This window comes from Moschus berezovskii, chromosome 3, assembly GCF_049115385.1.
Source record: "Moschus berezovskii isolate FMDL1 chromosome 3, NW_MosBer_1.0, whole genome shotgun sequence".
Taxonomy (NCBI): domain Eukaryota; kingdom Metazoa; phylum Chordata; class Mammalia; order Artiodactyla; family Moschidae; genus Moschus; species Moschus berezovskii.
Window position 1 is genome coordinate 40,764,360 of NC_142462.1, and position 22,039 is coordinate 40,786,398.

General features: G+C 37.2%; 1 protein-coding gene across 7 annotated transcripts in view; it reads left to right on the plus strand.

Moving 5' to 3' along the window:
* The window catches only part of ELAPOR2 (endosome-lysosome associated apoptosis and autophagy regulator family member 2), a 233,610-nt gene extending 214,051 nt beyond the window's left edge, over positions 1-19,559 (plus strand). For 6 of the 7 annotated variants that reach the window (XR_016036919.1, XR_016036918.1, XR_016036917.1 and 3 more), the window contains 5 exons: positions 3,173-3,299; positions 8,401-8,579; positions 9,594-9,759; positions 10,343-11,259; positions 19,325-19,559. Coding sequence is in view for 1 of the 7 variants with exons in the window: in XM_055420627.2 (XP_055276602.2) it covers positions 3,173-3,299; positions 8,401-8,579; positions 9,594-9,759; positions 19,325-19,384 (532 nt within the window). In the remaining 6 variants the exon portion in view is untranslated. The remainder of the gene's footprint in view (positions 1-3,172; positions 3,300-8,400; positions 8,580-9,593; positions 9,760-10,342; positions 11,260-19,324) is intronic. The other variant, XM_055420627.2, reaches the window with a different exon arrangement.
* Positions 19,560-22,039: the final 2,480 nt, after the last annotated feature.

Here is a 22,039-nt window from a genome sequence, read left to right on the forward strand (position 1 = left end):
ATCAATGTCTTGATTTTTTTTTTCATATTTCTTTGGCTCCACCAGTTCTTTAGAAAGTGAAGTGCATTGTTAATAGTCTTTTATATTTTGCAGTTCTTTAAACTTTGTCAAACGCTTCTCTCATTTTATCCTTTATAACGACCCTGTGAATGCAGTATGGCAGACATTCTGCTTTTGACAAATTACAGGAATGACATGGTGGTGAGGGAGGTTGAATCACTTATGGAAAAACACAAAATCATTTGAAAATCCTAGTTAGGACTGTAACCCAAGTCTTCTTTCTTGCTTTGTGCAACTTTGATTAATTTTCTCCTTTTCTTTTGTTGAGTTCCTTTTTTCAAACTTTAGCAGACTTACTCTTCCATTTTCCCAATGGAAACAATTTTTTCCTCCTTTTAAAGTTTTTCTGTGTTGGAAAGATAAAGTAGAAAATAATTCTGGGAGAAAAGATTTGAACAGGAAAACCTCTTGGTAATTCTTGCTAACTGATCAGAAAACTGTGATTATTTTGAAAGTTGTAAATCATTGTTATGCCTATAATAATTGTGTTCTTGAAGAATTTCTCTAATTGGTTACCCAGTTTTTTCAAAAGAACAATTTTAAGTTGCTCTTACTGATCTGGAAGGTAGAGGGTAGGAATAACTTTTTAGGTGGCATGGTTTTCGTCTATTGTAATTTCCTATTTTTAAAAAATATCTCTCTGTAGTTTTTATTCTGAATGTATTTATTATTCCCTTTTTACAAAAAGAGAAATTAAAGCAAGTTAGAGAGTCAAGTCATTTTTCCGCAGAGTCACTGTTCACCATTGTTCATAGCTGTGGCAACACTGGGCCTCTGTTTCTGAAGCCTGTGATACCGAACGCTGCTTTTCTTACATCCCACCCATGTTCACTTAGTCTACAGCACAGACACTTTGGAAAGACAGACATATAAAAATGCATCAGTTATCAGGCATGTAAATTTGTTTCAGTGTTCATATTAGGGTACCTTAGAATGTATTTCCTGGTGGCCCAGATGGTAAAGATTCTGCCTGCAATGTGGGAGACCCAGTTTGATCCCTGGGTCAGGAAGATCCCCTGGAGAAGGGAATGGCCACCTACTCCAGTATTCTTGCCTGGAGAATCCCATGGACTGAGAAGCCTGGCCCGCTACAGTCCATGGGGTCACAAAAGAGTTGGCATGACTGAGTAATACTTTCACTTTTTCAGAATATATTTAGTTAACTAATAGTATGAAATTTTACCTTTCTGACAGACTGAAGTTTTGGATAATGAATCATCAGAAAGGCATTTTAAATGAAAACTTAAAAAGGGGTGTGTTTTTGATTCTCTGTATTATTGTGTGTCTGTCGTTTTGCTATTAGTTGTTTCAGGGCACCTGCACTTTGCACACGCTAAGGTCTGAAGGAGATTTTCAGGGCAATGCCTTGTATTTACACAGCTTAACTTAAGGGAAGTGCAGTACACAAGTTGAGGGAACTATATTCACCTGGTTTTAATGAATTCATAAACAAAACAGTCATTCCTATCAGAATCTTTCTGAATAGTTTCTTGCTTCAGTCAGTAAGAATTCTGTATCCAGTAACAGCACGTTAATTTTTGAGCTGTGCCATGTGTATCTGTCCCTAAAATGAAAGAGATGAGTTGACTTCAAAAGCATACCCACCAGAAAGTAGGATTTCAGTCTGCATGCAGATCCTGCCTGGTGGTTGGCTCAGTGCAACCCCCGCTCTGGGTCCAAGCCTCATTCATCATTACTGAGTGCCTCTTGTCGAGGAAACCCAGGCTTGCAGAAGCATTTGCATCATTGAGCTGTGTGTTGACTGATGGTGTTTTTTCACATGAGGCAATTTTGTTTGTATGTCTTTCCCCTACCCTCTGCAGACCATGGACCTATGTGTCTTTCTGTTCTCTAAAGCACCTCACCTCTGTGCAATTACCTTAAACAGAAACTGCAAACCTCCTTTACCACCTAGTGCCCGTATGCCCAGTACTTAGTCACTGCCTTGTTCTTCAAGCTCCCATGACAATGACCTGCTTGCATTTTTCCTCCAGTTCACCTACCATTCCATTCCTATGGCAGGAATTCCGTTGCTTCCATCCCTTTTATTCTAACTCCTATCTAGAATATTCTAGACATGGCTCAGGCATCACTTTCACCAATAAACTTCTTTGGAGCTTTTTTTTTTTTTTTTGGTCTTTACCTGTGCCTGTTTCTCCTTTATAAAGAAAAAAAACCAACTTTATAGAGATATGCTCCATACACCATTACAATTCACTCATTGAAAACATACACTTCAGTGGTTATTGTATATTCTGATGTGTGCAGCCATCAGCCTAGCCAGTTCTAGAACCTCTTCATCATTTCACAAAGAAACCCCTTACCCTTGAGCTATTATCTCCTTAAACCTAGTAAGTGGTTCCTAACTCTAAGCAATCACTAATCCACTTTCAAATGTTTTATAGAGCTTCCTATTATGGACTTAAATCTGGATAACATCATGAAAAATGTGGAATTTTTATTTGCTTCAGTCACTATGCATAATATTTTTGAAGTTCATTCAAATAGGGGCATGCATCAGTACTGCATTCCTTTTTAATGTTAAGTAACAAAGCCTGGTAGGCTACAGTCCACGGGGTCGCAAAGAGTCGGACATGACTGAGCGACGGAACGGAATAATTCATCGTATGGGTATACCATGTTTTGTTCATCCATTCATCATGTTTGGATTGTTACCACCTTTTGGATATTATGAATAATGCTGTTAGGAGCATTCATGTACAAGTTTTTGTGTGGAGATAGCATTTTTATTTCTTTTGGGTATTTTCCTAAGAGTAGAATTCCTGAATCGTATGATAATTCTATTTAATTGAGTGAGAAACTGCCAGATTTTTCCAAAGTTGCACCATTTTATACTCCCATCAGCAGAGTGTAAAGATTTCAATTGCCCAACAACCTCACAACTTATTATCTGTCTTTTTGATTCTAGCCATCCTGGTTGGTGCAGAGTGGTATCTAGTTGTGTTGTCTCCTTTAGATTTTTTTTCCCATGTGTTTCCTCTGCATCTACATATCGCTTCCCAGTATGCAGTATGTGCTCAAATGTTGACTGGACTCAATTGAATGTGTTACAAAAGCTGTTGGTTTTGTTGTTTTCCATGATTTATTTCAGCAAGTGTCCAGCAGGCACCTGTGATGGATGTACATTCTATTTCCTGTGGGAGAGTGTGGAAGCTTGCCCTCTGTGCACTGAACATGACTTCCATGAAATTGAGGGTGCCTGTAAGAGAGGATTTCAGGTAAGGGGCAAACTGTCTAAGCAGAGCTGTGGCATTGAAGATATAACTGTTTAGTCCAGTATCACTTATGTCATAGACATTTAGATTCAGTAGTGTGGCTAAAGCTTATAGTTAACTTAATGAGACATTAATATGTATCTAAAATCAAGTTTGATACCTATACTTCTGTATGCTGAGGTAGCTGAATATGTGTACTGGAATTGGGAAAGTAAATTATACAAGGGAGTTGTAGACGATGGGTATTTACCAAGATCATAAAGAAATGATATAATAAATTCAAGATATGGCTTATAGAATACAGTTATAGGTATAATTAAGATGAGGATGATAAAACTGACTCTCCACAAGAAGCATATATAAAGAGTAAATCTTACGTGCACTCACACACACAAGTTAATCAAGATCCTACTTTATATTTTCTCTGCATTCACTTACTTGTTTTTTAAAAGTAAAGTTAGGATTCTATTTTGTTTTCTTTATACATTTGATATATTTCTCTTGTCATTAATTTTTTCAAATGACTTTTATTTATAGAGAAATATTCTATTATGTATTCAGTTTGGAATTTGATAATTACCCTGTTGAAAATTTAAGAAAAAAATTGAAAACCATCTTTTTGTAAATAACTCTATAGTGAATATCTTTGTTAGACATTTGATTCTTTCCTTAGAGTTTATTGCTAGAATATGGCCATTATTAAGGTTCTTGATACTTATTATACTATTAATAAATTGCTTTGGTTACATCAGTTTGCTCTTATATGATGTTTGAGAGCACCCACTTCACTATACAAGCTTTGACTAGTACTATATAAAAGCACACTTTTCCTCTTTCAAAATAACTTACTACTTCACCCTCTCTAAATTCCATTGAAATTACACTAGAGAAGCGCAGATGAGGGGATTCATCAGTACCAGTGGTGGGGACCCTTTTGGAAAATGGACATCAGAGGATCAGAGATTCCAGTGGGATTGGAGGGCATGGAAACCCATTCCAGTATATTTGCCTGGAGAATCCCCACAGACAGAGGAGCCTGGCAGGCTATAGTCCATGGGGTCACAAGAGTAGGACACTACTAAGTGACTCAGCAAAGAGCACAGCACACCAGGTAGATGGGACAGAACTGACTTTCAGGTCAGCATGGAGTATGTGAGGGTACTCACTGTGTAAAGTGATCAGAGAGGGGAGCTGTTCTATCCAGGAAACTCTTAAAGAGCTTGTAGTTGGCAGGTTGGAGGGTCCAAGTGGGAGAAGAAATCTGAATGCCCCCACCCAATCCCATACACTCAGCATATTTGGAAGCAGTAGTTTCCACCCCTAAGGGGGAAAAAAAAAAAACACATTGAGAACTATTCTCTAAACTGGTATTTTCCATTCTTGAATGACAGTGAACCTGTAGTAAGAAGTGCATGATACATCAAGCCTAGGAAATAGACACAAACTCAGAAACATAGAGATATGCCTAAAAATAAAATTGTTTTTATGAAACAATACTTAATTTAATATTTTATGCTTATAGAGCATAGGCATAACAGTACAAAATATGTTTCATTAATACTTTAATACAAAATGGAGACATCTCCAAATAGATAACACTAAACCAAAAATTAGGAAATACTTAGTGTGCTTACTTGTTGATAGCTCACACCGGCTCAGAGCCACAGAGCCAACACTGCTCAAATATCTTAGGCAGGCTGAGCCAGTTTCTTTATAACCTTTGTAAGTGCTGGGAAAGGTTGGGGGCAGGAGGAGAAGGGGACGACGGAGAATGAGATGGCTGGATGGCATCACCGACTCTGTGGACATGAGTTTGAGTGAACTCCGGGAGTTGGTGATGGACAGGGAGGCCTGGCGTGCTGTAATTCATGGGGTCGCGGAGAGTTGGACACGACTGAGCGACTGAACTGAACTGAAGTGGGTCAAAGATAAAAATTTCAACCTCACAAAAAATGGTTTCTTTTTAATCCTCATAATAATAATGATACATTTTTACGCTTCACAGTGGAAATTAATCTTTATCTTTCTCTAAAATTATGATAAACTTCCTACCTTATAATTATTTTTTAAGAGTAAATGAAAAATAAAAGATGCGATCCCTTCTTCGCCACCAAGTTTAATTCAGGAGTTTTGAGAAGCTAAATGTCCTTTTATGCAAACATTTTTCAATATTTAATATTTCTCTTCTGGAAGGTAGTGATTATAAGTTGAGACAGTGGGGAGGCAACTATTTCTCTAATTTTATCTCATTCAAACTATCTTCATTAAAAAACCTCTGTTCAACATCTTATAAGAATGATTGAAACAGTTGTGAGGTGATGCTTTTTTTAAAATTTATTTATTTTAATTGGAGGCTAATTACTTTACATTATTGCATTGGTTTTGCCATACATTGACATGAATCTGCCCCAGGTGTACGTGTGTTCCCCATCTTGAACCCCCCTCCCAAGTCCCTCCCCATCCCATCCCTCTGGTTCATCCCAATACACCAGCCCCGAGCATCCTGTATGTTTGGTTTTGCTTTAAGAATAATACCTTTTGGAACACTTTGTTGTGTTTGATGTGTTGAGTTGTGTAACTCCCCCTATAGTTCCAAATTTATTTTGAGAAATATTAAAATCAGTTAAATATGCCTTTCTGTTGTGTTTAGATGTCAAATTTGAAAATATTTGCCCAATGAGAAGGAACTTCAAGTAGAAAAAATGAAATGTCCTTCTTCAGGGTATTCATTGCAATAGCAAACAATTGGGTTTGATGTAGTAAGTGGGTATGTTTACTGCCAATCTCTGAATATTTTATTTTGAAAAGTCTGTTCTTCGGTGAGTTTTCAATACACATGACAACTTTCCCTGCGTCTTCCATTATGTCAGTGAACAAGGATGGATTTCTTTGGATGACAAAGCTTTTTGATATTAAAAAAAGATTGTAAAATATTGAGATGTGTCTCTTTTAACTTTTAAATAATTCTACTGTGTTTCTATTGTCTGCTCCATTTTTTATAGTTTTTCACTTGATATTGACTGAGAATATGTTTTTCTAATTTTATAAAGATGTATAATCCAGACACACATGGAGCTAAATTTACACACTACAATTCCTCCACATACAGCTGATATAAACTAAAAGAGCTGCATGACTTGTGATAAAGTGCTCTTATCAAATTGAATCTCAAAAATCCATACCAGGTTCTAAGTACATATTAAGCATTACTTCTAAATGTTATATAGTGGTAGAGATTTGAAGAGATAGTGTGTTATTACTGGGAGGTAAGTTTTAAAATTTATCTTACCCCGTTCACAAAATATCCTTACATGCTGCAAGGATAAATTTTTCAGCTGCTTTATCAGCCATTTTCTTGTTTGCCAAAGACATGACTTAATGTAGGGATGTGAAAGTGAAAGTAAAACTCCCTCAGTCGTGTCCAACTCTTTGTGACCCCGTGGACTGTATAGTCCCTGGAATTCTCCAGGCCAGAATACTGGAGTGGGTAGCCTTTCCCTTCTCCAGGGGATCTTCCCAACCCAGGGATCGAACCCAGGTCACCTGCATGGCAGGCAGATTCTTTACCAGCTGAGCCACAAGGGAAGCCCCTAATGTATGGATAAAGCTTTGTAATTAATAGAATGACTAAGAAACTTACAGAATGATCAAGTTACAGAATGACTAGAAATTCTGTCAGTAGCTTGACTTTATTTTTCCTTAACAATATGAAGGGCTTATTGAGAAGTTAAAATCTCTGAGTTTACAAGTAAGTATGTGTCTTTTTAATTCTGAAGTTTTAATGGCTCGTTTATAAGACCATCATTGGACATTAGCGCTTGCCATTTGTGTTGGGTGTAGCTTATGTGATACAACCATATAAACTCTTTCACAGCCTTTTTTTTTCTCTTGTTGGAACACCGTTCAGTTGAAATCAGTGTTTACTGACTGGAGTTAACATTTATCTCTTTATTGTCATTATTTACATGTAGAGAGGCAGCAGTTCAACCTTGTTCATTCCTCCTCATTCCTCACCTTTCTTATAAAAATTATACGAGCCATTTAAAAAATAATTTATTCACACTAAGTTTAATGAAGTGTTATACTAAATTTTTTTCAATTACTAATATCCTTTCTAAAAAGTTCTCAACCAAAACTTCATTGAAACTTTTCCTCAAAGTAAATAGGATTCTCTTCCACATCATTTACTTCAGGACTAACTGTGAAAGTGTGTGAGTGTGTGAAATTAAACATTATGGTGTTATGCTTCTGTTAGCATGTAGATAAAGTAACCATCATTCACCAGAAAATTTAAGGAGGCACATTGAGTAAAAAATGTAATGCCTCATGTCATCTAATGTCACTGGACATAATCATCATGCAAATTGCTACTGGTCATTGTATATGTTGAAATATATAAGGAACCATGCCTGTACTCTGATTTTTGTCTCTGATCTCTTATTTGATCTGTTTATTTAAACAATTGCTGGTTGAGACCCATTGTTTTTATTTTACTATTTACTAGTTGATTGAAAACATTGCCCTAGCAAAATTGTCGTCTACTTTGGGAGGATGAGAGTAAGTCCCTCAGCTGAGTAGCAATGACACAGAATAACCTGCTCCTTAATTTGTCCTGGGGAAGAGGGTGCTGTCTGTATGTCTACCCCACACCAGTCACCAGAGTCTGCCAGTCATGCTCTGCCTGTATGTCTGGCTCCAGGATCTCTTCTGCTATTCAAGGGAGAGGCTTTTTGGGGAAATGGTACATGATTAGTGGGTAAAACCCATCCCAGTTAGTTATATTAAACAACCCAAGCTTTCATTTGAAAACATGATTAAGTCAGGGCTCATCACGTATTTGAAAAAATAGCTCAAATGATAGATCCACAGGGAGTTTTGTTCAACCTCCTTATGATGAGGCAAACCTTCTAATCTGACAATTCATTGTCTTGTTGCATTTTCATTCATCATTTCCTTATTCTCTCTCTTCCATATCTCTTTCCTCTCTTCGTGGAGCTTCAGCTTAGATGAAAGCTGAGTAATCCTCTGTGCCCACTGTCAATAAAGGGTTAGCAAGACCCTCCTCCTCCTATATCTGATTTCTATGTTCTTTGTGTTTTGAAAGGAAACTTTATATGTGTGGAATGAGCCTAAGTGGTGCATTAAAGGAATTTCTTTGCCTGAGAAAAAGTTGTCAACCTGTGAAACAGTTGACTTTTGGCTAAAAGTGGGAGCAGGCGTGGGAGCTTTTACAGCCGTTTTGCTGGTGGCTTTAACTTGCTACTTCTGGAAAAAGAATCAGAAGTAAGTAACCTCCAAATAAGAATGAGGAATCTCTTTTTTTGTGAAAATTTTAGGCTTAATCACCATACTCAACAATTTCTCCCAGAGCCAAAAGAAATTTCTCCTAGTTGAAAGAGTTATGGGAAAGGTCTTTAAGAAGGCAAATGGAATGGTTGTTATTCTGATAACAGAAAGACGAGAGAACATTAGAGATAATTGCATTGGACTCACTATTTTTATAAGATAGAAAAGAACAGAGGCTCCAGGCTACTCAGGTAGATGGGAACAGAGCTCAGAGCGAAAGGCAACTTTTCTCTGTGTGTCTATTTTATTTTCATGATATCATGCTGCCTTCTTGCCCCATCATTGTTTTTTCAGTTTCTTGTGGGAAAATATTTGCAAAGAAACAGACTAAGCATGTAGGCAAGTATCACCTTTATTTACTCCAGGACTTCAAGAATCTGAAGTTGAGTACTGAGTCTAACGACCAATTATATATTGATACATTATATGATTAGGCTTTTTAAAAATGATTTACCTGTCAGTGGGGCTTTGAAAGTTCTTTTTTGTATTATCTAAAGACAGTTATAATCTGAGGCGGGAAATAGAAAGCAGTGAGTGAAAGAAATAGTAAAGACCAAATCACTTGCCTATATCTAAAGTTCTCATCTTATGGACTAAACTTTTGAAAATTGCATATTAAATTAGTTCCCAAATATTTGTAAATGATGAAAATTGAATCATACCTCTAATTTTCTTTGTTTTTCAAAAGTTTGTCATAATTGGTCACTTTAAGTGATATAAAATAAGTGTAATAGAATTAACTATATTGTACTGATTCTCTGAAATTCTGGAAAAGATTGGTGTATAGATGGTAGATTAATGAGGACACATAGTGTTATGGTGATGGGTGAAGGAAATCTGTTGATGAAGCAACTATACTCCTCCAAGACAAATAGCTGGTGTATGACCACCCCAAATAAGTATTAATTTATATTAAACAGCCTCTTTATTTATATATTTACCACTACTTAGACTGGAGTACAAATATTCCAAATTAGTAATGACTACGAACTCAAAAGAGTGTGAACTCCCAGCTGCAGACAGCTGTGCTATCATGGAAGGAGAAGATAATGAAGAAGAAGTTGTGTATTCCAATAAACAGTCCCTACTGGGAAAACTCAAATCCTTGGCAACAAAGGTAACAGCAGAATTTTAACCTGATAATACTGTGTGTTTATGAGTAAGAGACCATATTATCCTAACAGTAACATTCTTGCAAACTCTGTCATTCAACATATCTGTATCTCTGTGGGTATTTATCTGGTAGAAATACTTTCGGAAATACAGAAAGATGTAAATACAAGAATAATCACTGCAGTATTGTTTTGTGGTTAACCAAGTAGAAGCAACTTTTAACACCATCAGGAAGTAGTTAAATTTCTATATATTGAAGTAGTGGGATGCTGTGCAATCCTGCAGCTGTTAAAGATGGAGATGTCTATGTGTACTGATATGTCAGTAGGTCCAAGGTCAGTGAAGTGAGAGCAACACGTAGACTATCACATTTGTATTAAATGTACATTTATATTAGTATTTGAACGGGAAACTACTAATGGTAGCTGCATTTTGAGAGCTTTTAATTAATGGGTGTCTTTTGTCTTTGAAGTAATACAGTTTTGTAATATTTGAATTTGTACAAAGATAATGTATTAATAGTATTACAAAAACAAAAATTTTAGGTAAATAAATGATCCAATGTTTGTTTATATATTTTGTTTTAGAACAGTTCAGTCACTCAGTCGTGTCTGACTCTTTTCGACTCCTTGAATCACAGCATGCCAGGCTTCCCTGTCCATCACCAACTCGTGGAGTCTACCCAAACCCATGTCCATCAAGTCGGTGATGCCATCCAGCCATCTCATCTTCTGTCGTCCCCTTCTCCTCCTGCCCCCATTCCTTCCCAGCAGTTAGGGTCTTTTCCAATGAGTCAACTCTTCGCATGAGGTGGCTAAAGTATTGGAGTTTCAGCTTCAACATCAGTCCTTCCAACTGTTTCATTTAGAGAAAAGAAAAGTTATATAAAATGTTGAGATATTACCTTATCAGATGGTATCACATTCATCAGCTTTGAAATGATTACTATATCCAGATAACATGAAGCCCTACATATTATTTGTAAACATATTTTATTGACATTCTTCCCTATTGACTTAAAAGATAAAACATGCCACTTTTGCAAGATTGAAAATAGAATGAAACATGAAAGAAATTGCATTTCAAAGGATTTTCAGCAGGCAGGGCATGTGGCGAAGATTACATTTATTGTGAGTGTTTTAGTAATCATTTCCTAATTTAGGTACATAAATATAGGGGATCATTTAAAAATAAATGAATAAGCCCTATTCTCCTTATACTAATGGCTATTTGATTTTGCTTATTATGCTAGTTTATGGAGGATATTATGGCTAAGGGACAGTGAATGTACAGTGATTGTCAAGAGCTGAGAATTTACCCTAGTTATAAGCTAACAAGTGAGCCTGCTATGATTTCATGGATACTTTAGAAGACATAGAATTTCTGATCAGAGACAAAGGACAGTTTAAATGGTCATAGCAGAAGCACTAGCCAAAACCTCAGCATTTATCCCAGTTTCAAAGCCTCACTTCCTACAGATGACTCTTGGTGGGCTGCATTATAGGTAAGGAACCTATAATGAACTTGGGAACCTAAATCTTTTAGAATGGGCAGCAAACATCTGTGCCTTTGTTCCAAAGAGAGATATTATTGTTATTGTGCTGGACAGTTAGCATCCCCATTCATTGCTCCAGAGGGAAACACTGTTTTCAAGACTGTATGTGAGCTTGCCCTTTGCTCTGGAAGGACATAACGTCTTCAAAGGACGCTTTCTATATAAAGACCTTTGAAAAGGTAGTCTAGAGCAAAGGGAAATCAGTGTTGTATTCATAAGATATGCAGAAATGCCAAAGAACCATGGAGAGTTGTCTCCCAACAAAATCTAAACCTCCTTCAGTTCAGTTCAGTTCAGTTCAGTCGCTCAGTCCATGAAGTGATGGGACCAGATGCCATGATCTTTGTTTTCTGAATGTTCCATCTGCTAATCCCAAATTCCTAATCTTTCCTTCTCCTCCTGCCCCTCATCCTTGGCAACCACAAGTTTGTTCTCTATGTCTGAGCCTGTTTCTGTTTCGTAGATAAGTTCATTTGTGTCATATTTTAGATTCTATATATCAGTGATATGTCTTTTTCTTTATGATTGGCTTCATTTAGTAATTAATCTCTAGTTCCATCCATGTTGCTGCAAATGGCATGATTTCATACATTTTTTTATATTCCATCTTTTTAAATTTAATAGCTACCCATAGAGTGAGTGTGAATAACAAGTCAGTTTTCCCTTCAGGAATCTACTCTGATTAACCAAGAGTAGTCTGATTTTGAAAATATCCTTGCAGTTGTCTAAGAGCTACATGATCTATGGAGGATATTTTCATAAACAGTTAATTATGACCACTTAGGACCACTCCTAGGGTACAAGCTATGCTGTTTCTAGGAGAGAAGTTAATGTCTGGTTCTTGTAAAAAGTATAGTCCTGTAGGTACACTTGGTGCCAGTGGAAAGAAAGTATTTATTTATGATTGTTAGGGACACCAAGTGGAATCTCTTTAGCTAGGCAGCACTGGTTGATAGTGCTTGCGACCTTCTTGCTGGCTTACAAACCTTAGTGTTTCTGATTTACCTCTGACAGCTGTGTCTCTTCTTTGTCTTTGGAGAGACTGCTTGAGGACAGTTAGTCCAGCTTTTCCTGTTTGCCCATGCCGCAGACTGGGTGGTATTTGTCTGCTCCATGGAATGATTGAATGGTGGGAATGGACATGTCGAATGTTGTTATTTTGGGGCAGAAGCTGGCACCATACCACTATTTCTGATACTTTTCATTAAGTTTAAGGGGGAATGGCAACCAAATTGTGGTGAGAGCATCTGGTGGATTTGGTAGACAGCAGACTGTTAAATCTAAGGCACTTGCAACAATTTGAGAGTGGAACATTTTCCTTCATAGGGAGGTGAAAGGGTAACCTTGAAAAGCAAAAACCTTTGTATCTCTCAGGGTGTAATGAGGCACTTCCTAGGTGCCTCATTATCAGACTACACTGTTGATCCTCCACTGCCACAAATCAGTTTGTCCCATTTCAGTAGCTGAAGTTCCACCTTATTTTTACTCATCTACTGGAGTTCTGTGCCTGTGAACATTCAGGTCCAGGAAGGTCAAGGTCTTTGAAAAACACTGAGGGAGACCTAGTGTGTTTTCTACCTTTGTCCATGTGGGCTACAGTAGAAGTCTTTTTTTTTTTTTTTTTAATTGGAGTGTCACAGCTTTACAGTGTTGTGTTAGTTTCTGCTGTACTAACAAAGTGAGTCAGTTATACATATACATATAGCCCCTCTTTTTTGAGTTTCTTTGCCATTTAGGTTACCATGGAGCATTGAGTAGAGTTCCCTGTGCTGTATAGTTTGTTCTCATTAGTTATCTACTTTATACGTAATAGTGTGTATGTATGTCAATTCCAGTCTCTCAGTTCATCCTTCCCCGTCTTCCCCGCCTCGGTTCTTATGTTTGTTCTTTACATCTGTGCCCACATTTCTGCTTTGCACATAGGTTCATCTATACCATTTTTCTAGATTCCACATTTATGGACTAATATACAATATTATTTTTTCTGACTTACCTCACTCATGGATGACAGTCTCTAGGTCCGTCCATGTCTCTGTGAATGGCACAGTTTTGTTCCTTTTTATGGCTGAATAATAACCTATTGTATATATGTACCACATCTTTATTGATTCCTCTGTTGATGGACATTTAGTTTGCTTCCATGTCCTGGTTATTGTTTATAGTGATGCAATGAACACTGATGGAGAAGGCGATGGCACCCCACTCCAGTACTCTTGCCTGGAAAATCCCATGGATGGAGGAACCTGGTGGGTTGCAGTCCATGGGGTCGCTGGGAGTCGGACACGACTGAGCGACTTCACTTTCATTTTTCACTTTCATGCACTGGAGAAGGAAATGGGAACCCACTCCGGTATTCTTGCCTGGAGAATCTCAGGGATGGGGGAGCCTGGTGGGCTGCCATCTATGGGGTCACACAGAGTCGGATATGACTGAAGTGACTTAGCAGCAGCAAAGAACCTCCATCCTCTTCTCCACAGTGGCTGTATCAGTTTACATTTCTACCGACAGTGCAGAGGGCTCCCTTTTCTCCACATGCTCTAGCCTTTATTGTTTATAGATTTTTTTGATGATGGCTATTCTGACCAGTGTGGGGTAATACCTCACTGTGGTTTTGATTTGTGTTTCTCTAATAATTAGGGATGTTGACCATCTTTTCATGTGCCTCCTGGCCATCTGTGTGGCCATTTCTTCTTTGGAGAAATCTCTGTTTAAGTCTACCACCCATTTTTTGATTGGGTTGTTTGTTTTTTTTTATATTGAGCTACAGGTGCTTTTTGTATATTTTGGAGCAACTCTTGTCAGTTGCTTCATTTGCAGATAATTTCTTCCATTCTGAGAGTTGCCTTTGTCTTGTTTATAGTTTCTTTTGCTGTGGAAAAGATTTTAAGTTTGATTAGGTCCCATTTGTTTATTTCTATTTTCATTTCTTTAGAAGATGGGTCATAAAAGATCTTGCTGTGATTTATGCCAAAGTGTTCTGGCTATATTTTTCTCTAAGAGTTGTATAGTGTCTGATCTTACATTTAGGTCTTTAAGCCATTTTTAGTTTATTTTTGTATATGATTTTAGAAAGTGTTCTAATTTCATTTTTTCACATGTAGCTGTCCAGTTTCCCCAGAACCACTTATTGAAGAGTCTGTCTTTTCTCCATTGTATATTCTTGCCTCCTGTGTCATAGGCTAGGTCACCATAGGTGTTTGGGTTTATCTCTAGGATTTATATTCTGTTCCATTGATCTATGTTTCTGTTTTGTGCCAGTACCATCATGTCTTGGTTACTGTAGCTTTACTGTATAATTTGAAGTCAGGGAGATTGATTTCTCCAGTTCTGTTTTTCTTTTTCAGCATTGCTTTGGCTATTCATGATCTTTTTAATTCCTTACTAATTGTAAATTTTTTTGTTCTATTTCTAAGAAAAACGCCATTGATAATTTGCTAGTGATTTCATTGAATCTGTAGATTGCTTTGGGTAGTATAGTAATTTTCATAATATTGATTCTTCCAATCTAAGAACCATGGTATAATCTCTCCAGCTATTTGTATTGTCTTTGATTTCTTTCATCAGTATATTATAATTTTCTGAGTACAGGTCTTTTGCCTCCTTCAGTTCAGTTCAGTTCATTTCAGTTGCACAGTCATGTCTGACTCTTTGCGACCCCATGAATCACAGCATGCCAGGCCTCCCTGTCCATAACCAACTCCCGGAATTCACTCAAACTCATGTCCATCGAGTTGATGATGCCATCCAGTCATCTCATTCTCTGTCGTCCCCTTCTCCTCCTGCCCACAATCCTGCCCAGCATCAGAGTCTTTTCCAGTGAGTCACTCTTCCCATGAGGTGGCCAAAGTATTGGAGTTTCAGCTTTAGTATCAGTCCTTCCAATGAACACCCAGGATTGATCTCCTTTAGAATGGACTGGTTGGATCTCCTTGCAGTCCAAGGGACTCTCAAGAGTCTTCTCCAGCACCACAGTTCAAAAGCATCAATTCTTCGGTGATCAGCTTTCTTCACAGTCCAACTCTCACATCCATACATGACCACTGGAATAGCCATAGCCTTGACTAGATGGACTTTTGTTGGCAAAGTGATATCTTTGCTTTTTAACATGCTATCTAGGTTGGTCATAACTTACCTGCCAAGGAGTAAGCGTCTTTTAATTTCATGGCTGTAATCACCATCTGCAGTGATTTTGGAGCCTGGAAAAATAAAGTCTGACACTGTTTCCGCTGTTTCCCCATCTATTTCCCATGCAGTGATAGGACCAGATGCCGTGATCTTAGTTTTCTGAATGTGGGCTTTAAGCCAACTTTTTCACTCTCCTCTTTCACTTTCATCAAGAGGCTTTTTAGTTCCTCTTCATTTTCTGACATAAGGGTGGTGTCATCTGCATATCTGAGGTTATTGATATTTCTCCTGGCAATCTTGATTCCAGCTTGTGCTTATTCCAGTCCAGCGTTTCTCATGATGTACTCTGCATATAAGTTAAATAATCAGGGTGAAAATACATGAAGTTAAATAAGTTAAATAAGAAGTTAAATCAGCAGGGTGACAAGCCTTGACGTACTCCTTTTCCTATTTGGAACCAGTCTGTTGTTCCATGTCCAGTTCTAATTGTTGCTTCCTGACCAGAATATAGGTTTCTCAAGAGGCAGGTCAGGTGGTCTGGCATTCCCATTTCTTTCAGAATTTTCCACAGTTTATTGTGATCCACATATTCAAAGACTTTGGTGTAGTCAATAAAGCAGAAATAGATATTTTTCTGGAACTCTCCTGCTTTATCCATGATCCAGCTGATGTTGGCAATTTGATCTCTGGTTCCTCTGCCTTTTCTAAAACCTGCTTGAACATCTGGAAGTTCATGGTTCATGTATTGCTGATGCCTGTCTTGGAGAATATTAAGCATTACTTTACTAGTGTGTGAGATGAGTGCAATTGTGCGGTAGTTTGAGCATTCTTTGGCATTCCCTTTCTTTGGTATTGGAATGAAAACTGACCTTTTGCAGTCCTGTGGCCACTGCTGAGTTTTCCAAATTTGCTGGAATATTGAGTCCAGCACTTCACAGCATCATCTTTCAGGATTTGATATAGCTCAACTGGAATTTCATCACCTCCACTAGCTTTGTTCATAGTGATGCTTTCCAAGGCCCACTTGACTTCACATTCCAGGATGTCTAGCGCTAGGTGAGTGATCACACCATCATGATTATCTTGGTCGTGAAGATCTTTTTTGTACAGTTCTTCTGTGTATTCTTGCCACCTCTTCTTAATATCTTCTGCTTCTGTTAGGTCCATACCATTTCTGTCCTTTATTGAGCCCATCTTTGCATGAAATGTTCCCTTGCTATCTCTAATTTTCTTGAAGAGATCTCTTGTTTTTCCTATTCTGTTGTTTTCCTCCATTTCTTTGCATTGATCACTGAGGAAGGCTTTCTTATCTCTCTTTGTTATTCTTTGGAACTCTGCATTCAGATGCTTATATCTTTCCTTTTCTCCTTTGCTTTTCGCCTCTCTTCTTTTAACAGCTATTTGTAAGGCCTCCCCAGACAGCCATTTCACTTTTTTGCATTCCTTTTCCATGGGGATGGTCTTGATCCCTGTCTCCATACAATGTCATGAACCTCCGTCCAGAGTTCATCAGGCACTCTGTCTATCAGATCTAGTCCCTTAAATCTGTTTCTCACTTCCATTGTATAACCATAAGGGATATGATTTATTTCATACCTGAATGGTCTAGTGGTTTTCCCTACTTTCTTCAATTTAAGTCTGAATTTGGCAATAAGGAGTCATGATCTGAGCCACAGTCAGCTCCTGGTCTTGTTTTTGCTAACTCTATACAGCTTCTCCATCTTTGGTTGCAAAGAATATAATCCATCTGATTTTGGTGTTGACCATCTGGTGCTGTCCATGTGTAGAGTCTTCTCTTGTGTTGTTAGAAGAGGGTTTTTGCTATGACCAGTGAGTTCTCTTGGCAAAACTCTATTAGCCTTTGCCCTGCTTCATTCCATACTCCAAGGGCACATTTGCCTGTTACTCCAGGTGTTTCTTGACTTCCTACTTTTGCATTCCAGTCCCCTATAATGAAAAGGATCTTTTTTGAGTGTTAGTTCTAAAAGGTCTTGTAGGTCTTCATAGAACCATTCAACTTCATCTTCTTCAGTGTTATTGGTCGGGGTATAGTCTTGGATTACCGTGATATTGAATGGTTTGCCTTGGAAATGAACAGAGATCATTCTGTCATTTTGAGATTGCATCCAAGTACTGCATTTCAGACGCTTTTGTTGACCATGATGGCTGCTCCATTTCTTCTAAGGGATTCCTGCCCACAGTAGTAGATATAATGGTCATCTGAGTTAAATTCACCCATTCCAGTCCATTTTAATTCACTGATTCCTAGAATGTCTATGTTCACTCTTGCCATCTCCTGTTTGACCACTTCCAATTTGCCTTGATTCATGGACCTGACATTCCAGGTTGCAACGCAATATTGCTCTTTACAGCATCGAGCCTTGCTTCTATCACCAGTCCCATCCACAAGTGGGTATTTTTTTTGCTTTGGCTCCATCCCTTCATTCTTTCTGGATTTATTTCTCCACTGATCTCCAGTAGCATATTGGGCACCTACTGATCCGTAGAGTTCCTCTTTTGGTATCCTATCATTTTGCCTTTTCATATTGTTCATGGGGTTCTCAAGGCAAGAATAATGAAGTGGTTTGCCATTCCCTTCTCCAGTGGACCACATTCTAGTTCATGGCTGATGTCTAATGCTCTTTCCTGTAATACATGGTGAGATCCTTGAGGGCAGGCATTTTGTATCCCATAAAGTCTAGTCCATGTTCCTGTTCCTGCAACATATGGATGTTTAACAAATATTTGGGTTATTAATGTTTATTCCTACAAAATTAAGACTGGGATATGTGAGACTTGAGGTAGATTCTCCTAGAACGAGTGGGTTAGGGTCCTGCAATATGCAGGCTGCTCTCCCCGGGGTTTGTCGCCTGGGCAGAGGCAGGGAAATGGGATATGCTTGTTCGCACTGTGATTTTTTTTTTTTTTTTCTGTAATCCTGACCATGTAGCCCTAACATTGATCTGAAGTCTTGGACTTCTCTGCTTAAATGGGCGAAGACACAAAGGCAAACTGATTCATCTTGACAGATACTCAGAATCTATTTCCTGTTACTTTCTCATTTCACTTCTCTGTTTTATACACATATTCATGTGCACCCAGGACTGATCTGCTTCATATTTCTTTCACTTTTAAAATAATCTTAATTCTTTTCATCTTTATTCTCCTCAACAGCCTAGTCCCTCCACTACATTCTAGCAGCCTTTGGAAAGCTTTGTCTAACAATGAAAACATTGGGAGAAATTTTGCTACTTCCTTTTCTCCCCATTAAAGAAGAAGAATTTATCTTAATAGATTAAATTTTGAATGCATTATAAAACAAATTCCATCAATGATATACTTGCATAAAATTTTGATTTTTTATCTGAGATGGCTTGTTTTTAATATCTTTATTAAACATGATCCCCAAAGATTTTCCTAAAACTTATCAGTGAACCCAAATGATCTTATGTCTTATTTGTGTTCTCTTTATTTCTGCTCTCCTTTTTTCTTATTATTTACCCTATGTTATCTTGAGAATATTTAGTTTACTATTTACAGTTTACATGGATAGGTCATCTATTTCAGCACTCAGATCAGATGTCCTCCTTGGAAGGGTCTCAGTGAATTTCTTCATAAGGATCACAGCTGTATCTTTCGGTATCTATTACAGTCATGTGCTTGCTTCTATTTTGGATTGTGTGTCTTTGGGGTAGGCATGCTATCTGTTTCAGACATGACTGAGCAACTGAACTGAACCGAACCCTCCCCTTTAAATGTAAAATCCCAATTATGAGTGGCTGGGACATACTTTGAACTGATTTCAGAACTTACTTTCTGGGTAGGTAAGATCCTAAAATCTTAACTGTATTTTAATGAGTTCATTTTGTCTTTATATTTTCCCCCATAGGAAAAAGAAGACCATTTTGAATCTGTTCAACTGAAATCCTCAAGATCTCCAAATATATGAAAAGACAGTGCTGTAGCTGTCAGACTAATGAACAAAGAAACCCACTCTCTAGTTTTACAGAACCATAGTTTAGAGCCTGTCCTCATATCTGGCACATTGGAGATGTTACAGAGGAGGGCCACGCCACTGAGAAGGGAAGGATGTTGAAATGATAGATTGCCTTATACATGGTCAAGTGTCTTGCCAAAAATAAGAAAGCAAATGGTTTGAGTCTCAACTGAAGATGAAGCTCAACTCAGGAAGAGATTTATCTGTATATACACATAACTCAAAATCAAGGTTAAGCCCACCAGTGCACTGCTGATGCATGCCATATAATTAATGGGTAATTTTTCTTCTTTATAAATTCTATATAAAAAGTGTGTTTGGAGGGCTAATGTGAGCATATGCATTGTGATCCCATGTATGTCTTGTCTTTGTTTATATTTTGGGGAAGATTTGAAAAGTTTTTTAAGGTACAGTTATTTTTCCCATTATTTATTTTCCTGAATGACCTTTAAACATGTTTTCTATTAAAAATGATGAACAAAGAAAGACAATAGATTTTTCATTTTTCCATAGGGTATCCTTCTTGATTTCAGGAGTCTAAGTAAGCAGTAATTCTTAATGAAGAGTCAGCATGTGCTTGGGTTATCTAAACTTATAATCGCCTTTGAAATTCCATCATTGTTGGAACTGGTAAGAAGGGCTTTTTAAGAAATGGGATTCTTAAAAAAAAGGCGAAGAGAAAGCTTGGACTTTCCCCTAATAAAAACAAGCTGACACTATCACAGAAGTCAAATGGCTTGAAATAATTTATGTAATACTTGAAGTATAATTTAGAAGGAATAGAAAAACTTATTTTTATCAAATCACTTGCAAAATCATGAGAAAAAAGTGGGATGGCTTTGTATAAGTACAGATAACTGTATGGAGGTACTGGGATAATTTATGGCCTCCAGAAAATGGCAGTGGATACATTTGCTGTATGTCAAACATGAAAGGTTATTACATGTAAGGATTATTACTTCCATGGAAGTTTTCTTTTTAAGTTACTTGGAAATTCAATTTTAGAAAATTGCATATATCTGTATTCAAAATAAGAATGTTGTTGTACCATAAGAAGCTATGAAATAAGTATTGTTGCTCTTATTCAAAAATGATGCAGATAATTGTGGTATTTTCTCTGATGGACAGGTTATACTGGTATTAGCAGGAATTGAGTATTTGTCGAAAAAAGTTTGAACGAAGCTTGGTTTGACCAATTTTGTGTAAAACTTGTTTTAAAACTAGGAAAGAGGGGAGTTTCCTGACCATTTAAAATCTAGGGTGATCTTGTTTGTTTTCAGTAAACAGTGATCTTTATAGGTTTTAATCCAGAGTTCTAAAAAGATTGGTAATTGGCCAGTGAGGTAGGGCATAGGGACAAGTTTGTTAAATGTTTTGCCCCCAGTCTGTCAGTGAGGTATGCCTTGTAATTTTTGATTCAGCAGGTCATCCTTAGGTTTGTGGCCAATGAAGGAAAAATAAATAATTGAATTTATTTCACTGGTGGGTAAAACAGTGGACCATTGTTATTGTTGAATGAATGTTTGTTTTGTGTATGTCACTACTGTTGGATTCATGAGTATAGGTGAGGTGGGCTTTGTTGTTTTTTGTGAAATTCACAGATGATATTGCTTTACATAAACCTTTTCTACATTTGATTTCTTGCATTTTATTATAATGAGGAAATTATTTTGGCATTAATCATTTTTATCCTGCCATTACTGCTGGTGAGCCATTCCCCATTTCGATCAAAAATTAAACAAAAGAATAAAAATACACTTGAAATGCACCCTTTCAGAGGAGCCCTGGCAAAGTTGTACAGACTGGACAGAGTCAGGAAGTTTCCACATAGTCACCTCTGTCTTCATCTTTGCTGTGTTCAGCATGTATGTTCCAAGCCATAGAGATAATTGGGATTTGCTCGCAGATAGCATCTTTCTTCTCTTGTCACTGGACTAAAATCTCTGACATGTCAAAAATGCCTTAAATTTTAATGAACTCTCAGAAAATATAGTTGGTATTGAAAATTTTATTTATTTCTTATTTTAGATATTAAATAGATTTTGGCAGCTCAGTCCCATCTTTGGAAAGAGCTGACTTTTTCATTTAGATCCCAGTGGATTGTCATTTTATTTCAACCACTGAAGAAGTATGACAGAACGAATATTATGAGGAAGATATTCAGACGAATTCTGGCTATAAAACTTACTTTATGTCTTGCCTTTGCAAAGCTCTGTGTAATGTTGAAAGGCATAAATAAATTAATCACGTTTCTGACTTAATTGACATTTGTTATATCTTTTCCCCTCTAAGTGGTGGAAGAAGTTATTTGTTATTTTTCTAAAAGGCAGTTGTGAAGCCTTAAATACTCCATTAACTCAGCTATCACCGATAAAATCTCTTAGCACTCTGTCAAAACATATTTAAATCAGTTTTCCACTGAATGAGACCATATCTTCCATAGACAAATTATATCATGCCATTTAACAGTGTTGAGCAATTTGATTTGTATTCACTTGATTTAAAAGATTGAACTTTATTCTTATTGACTTTTCCCCTCTTTGATCACTAGTAATCAAGTCCTTTTCAGGATTAAAAATGTTTCATAGTATTTTTGTATAGATTTTT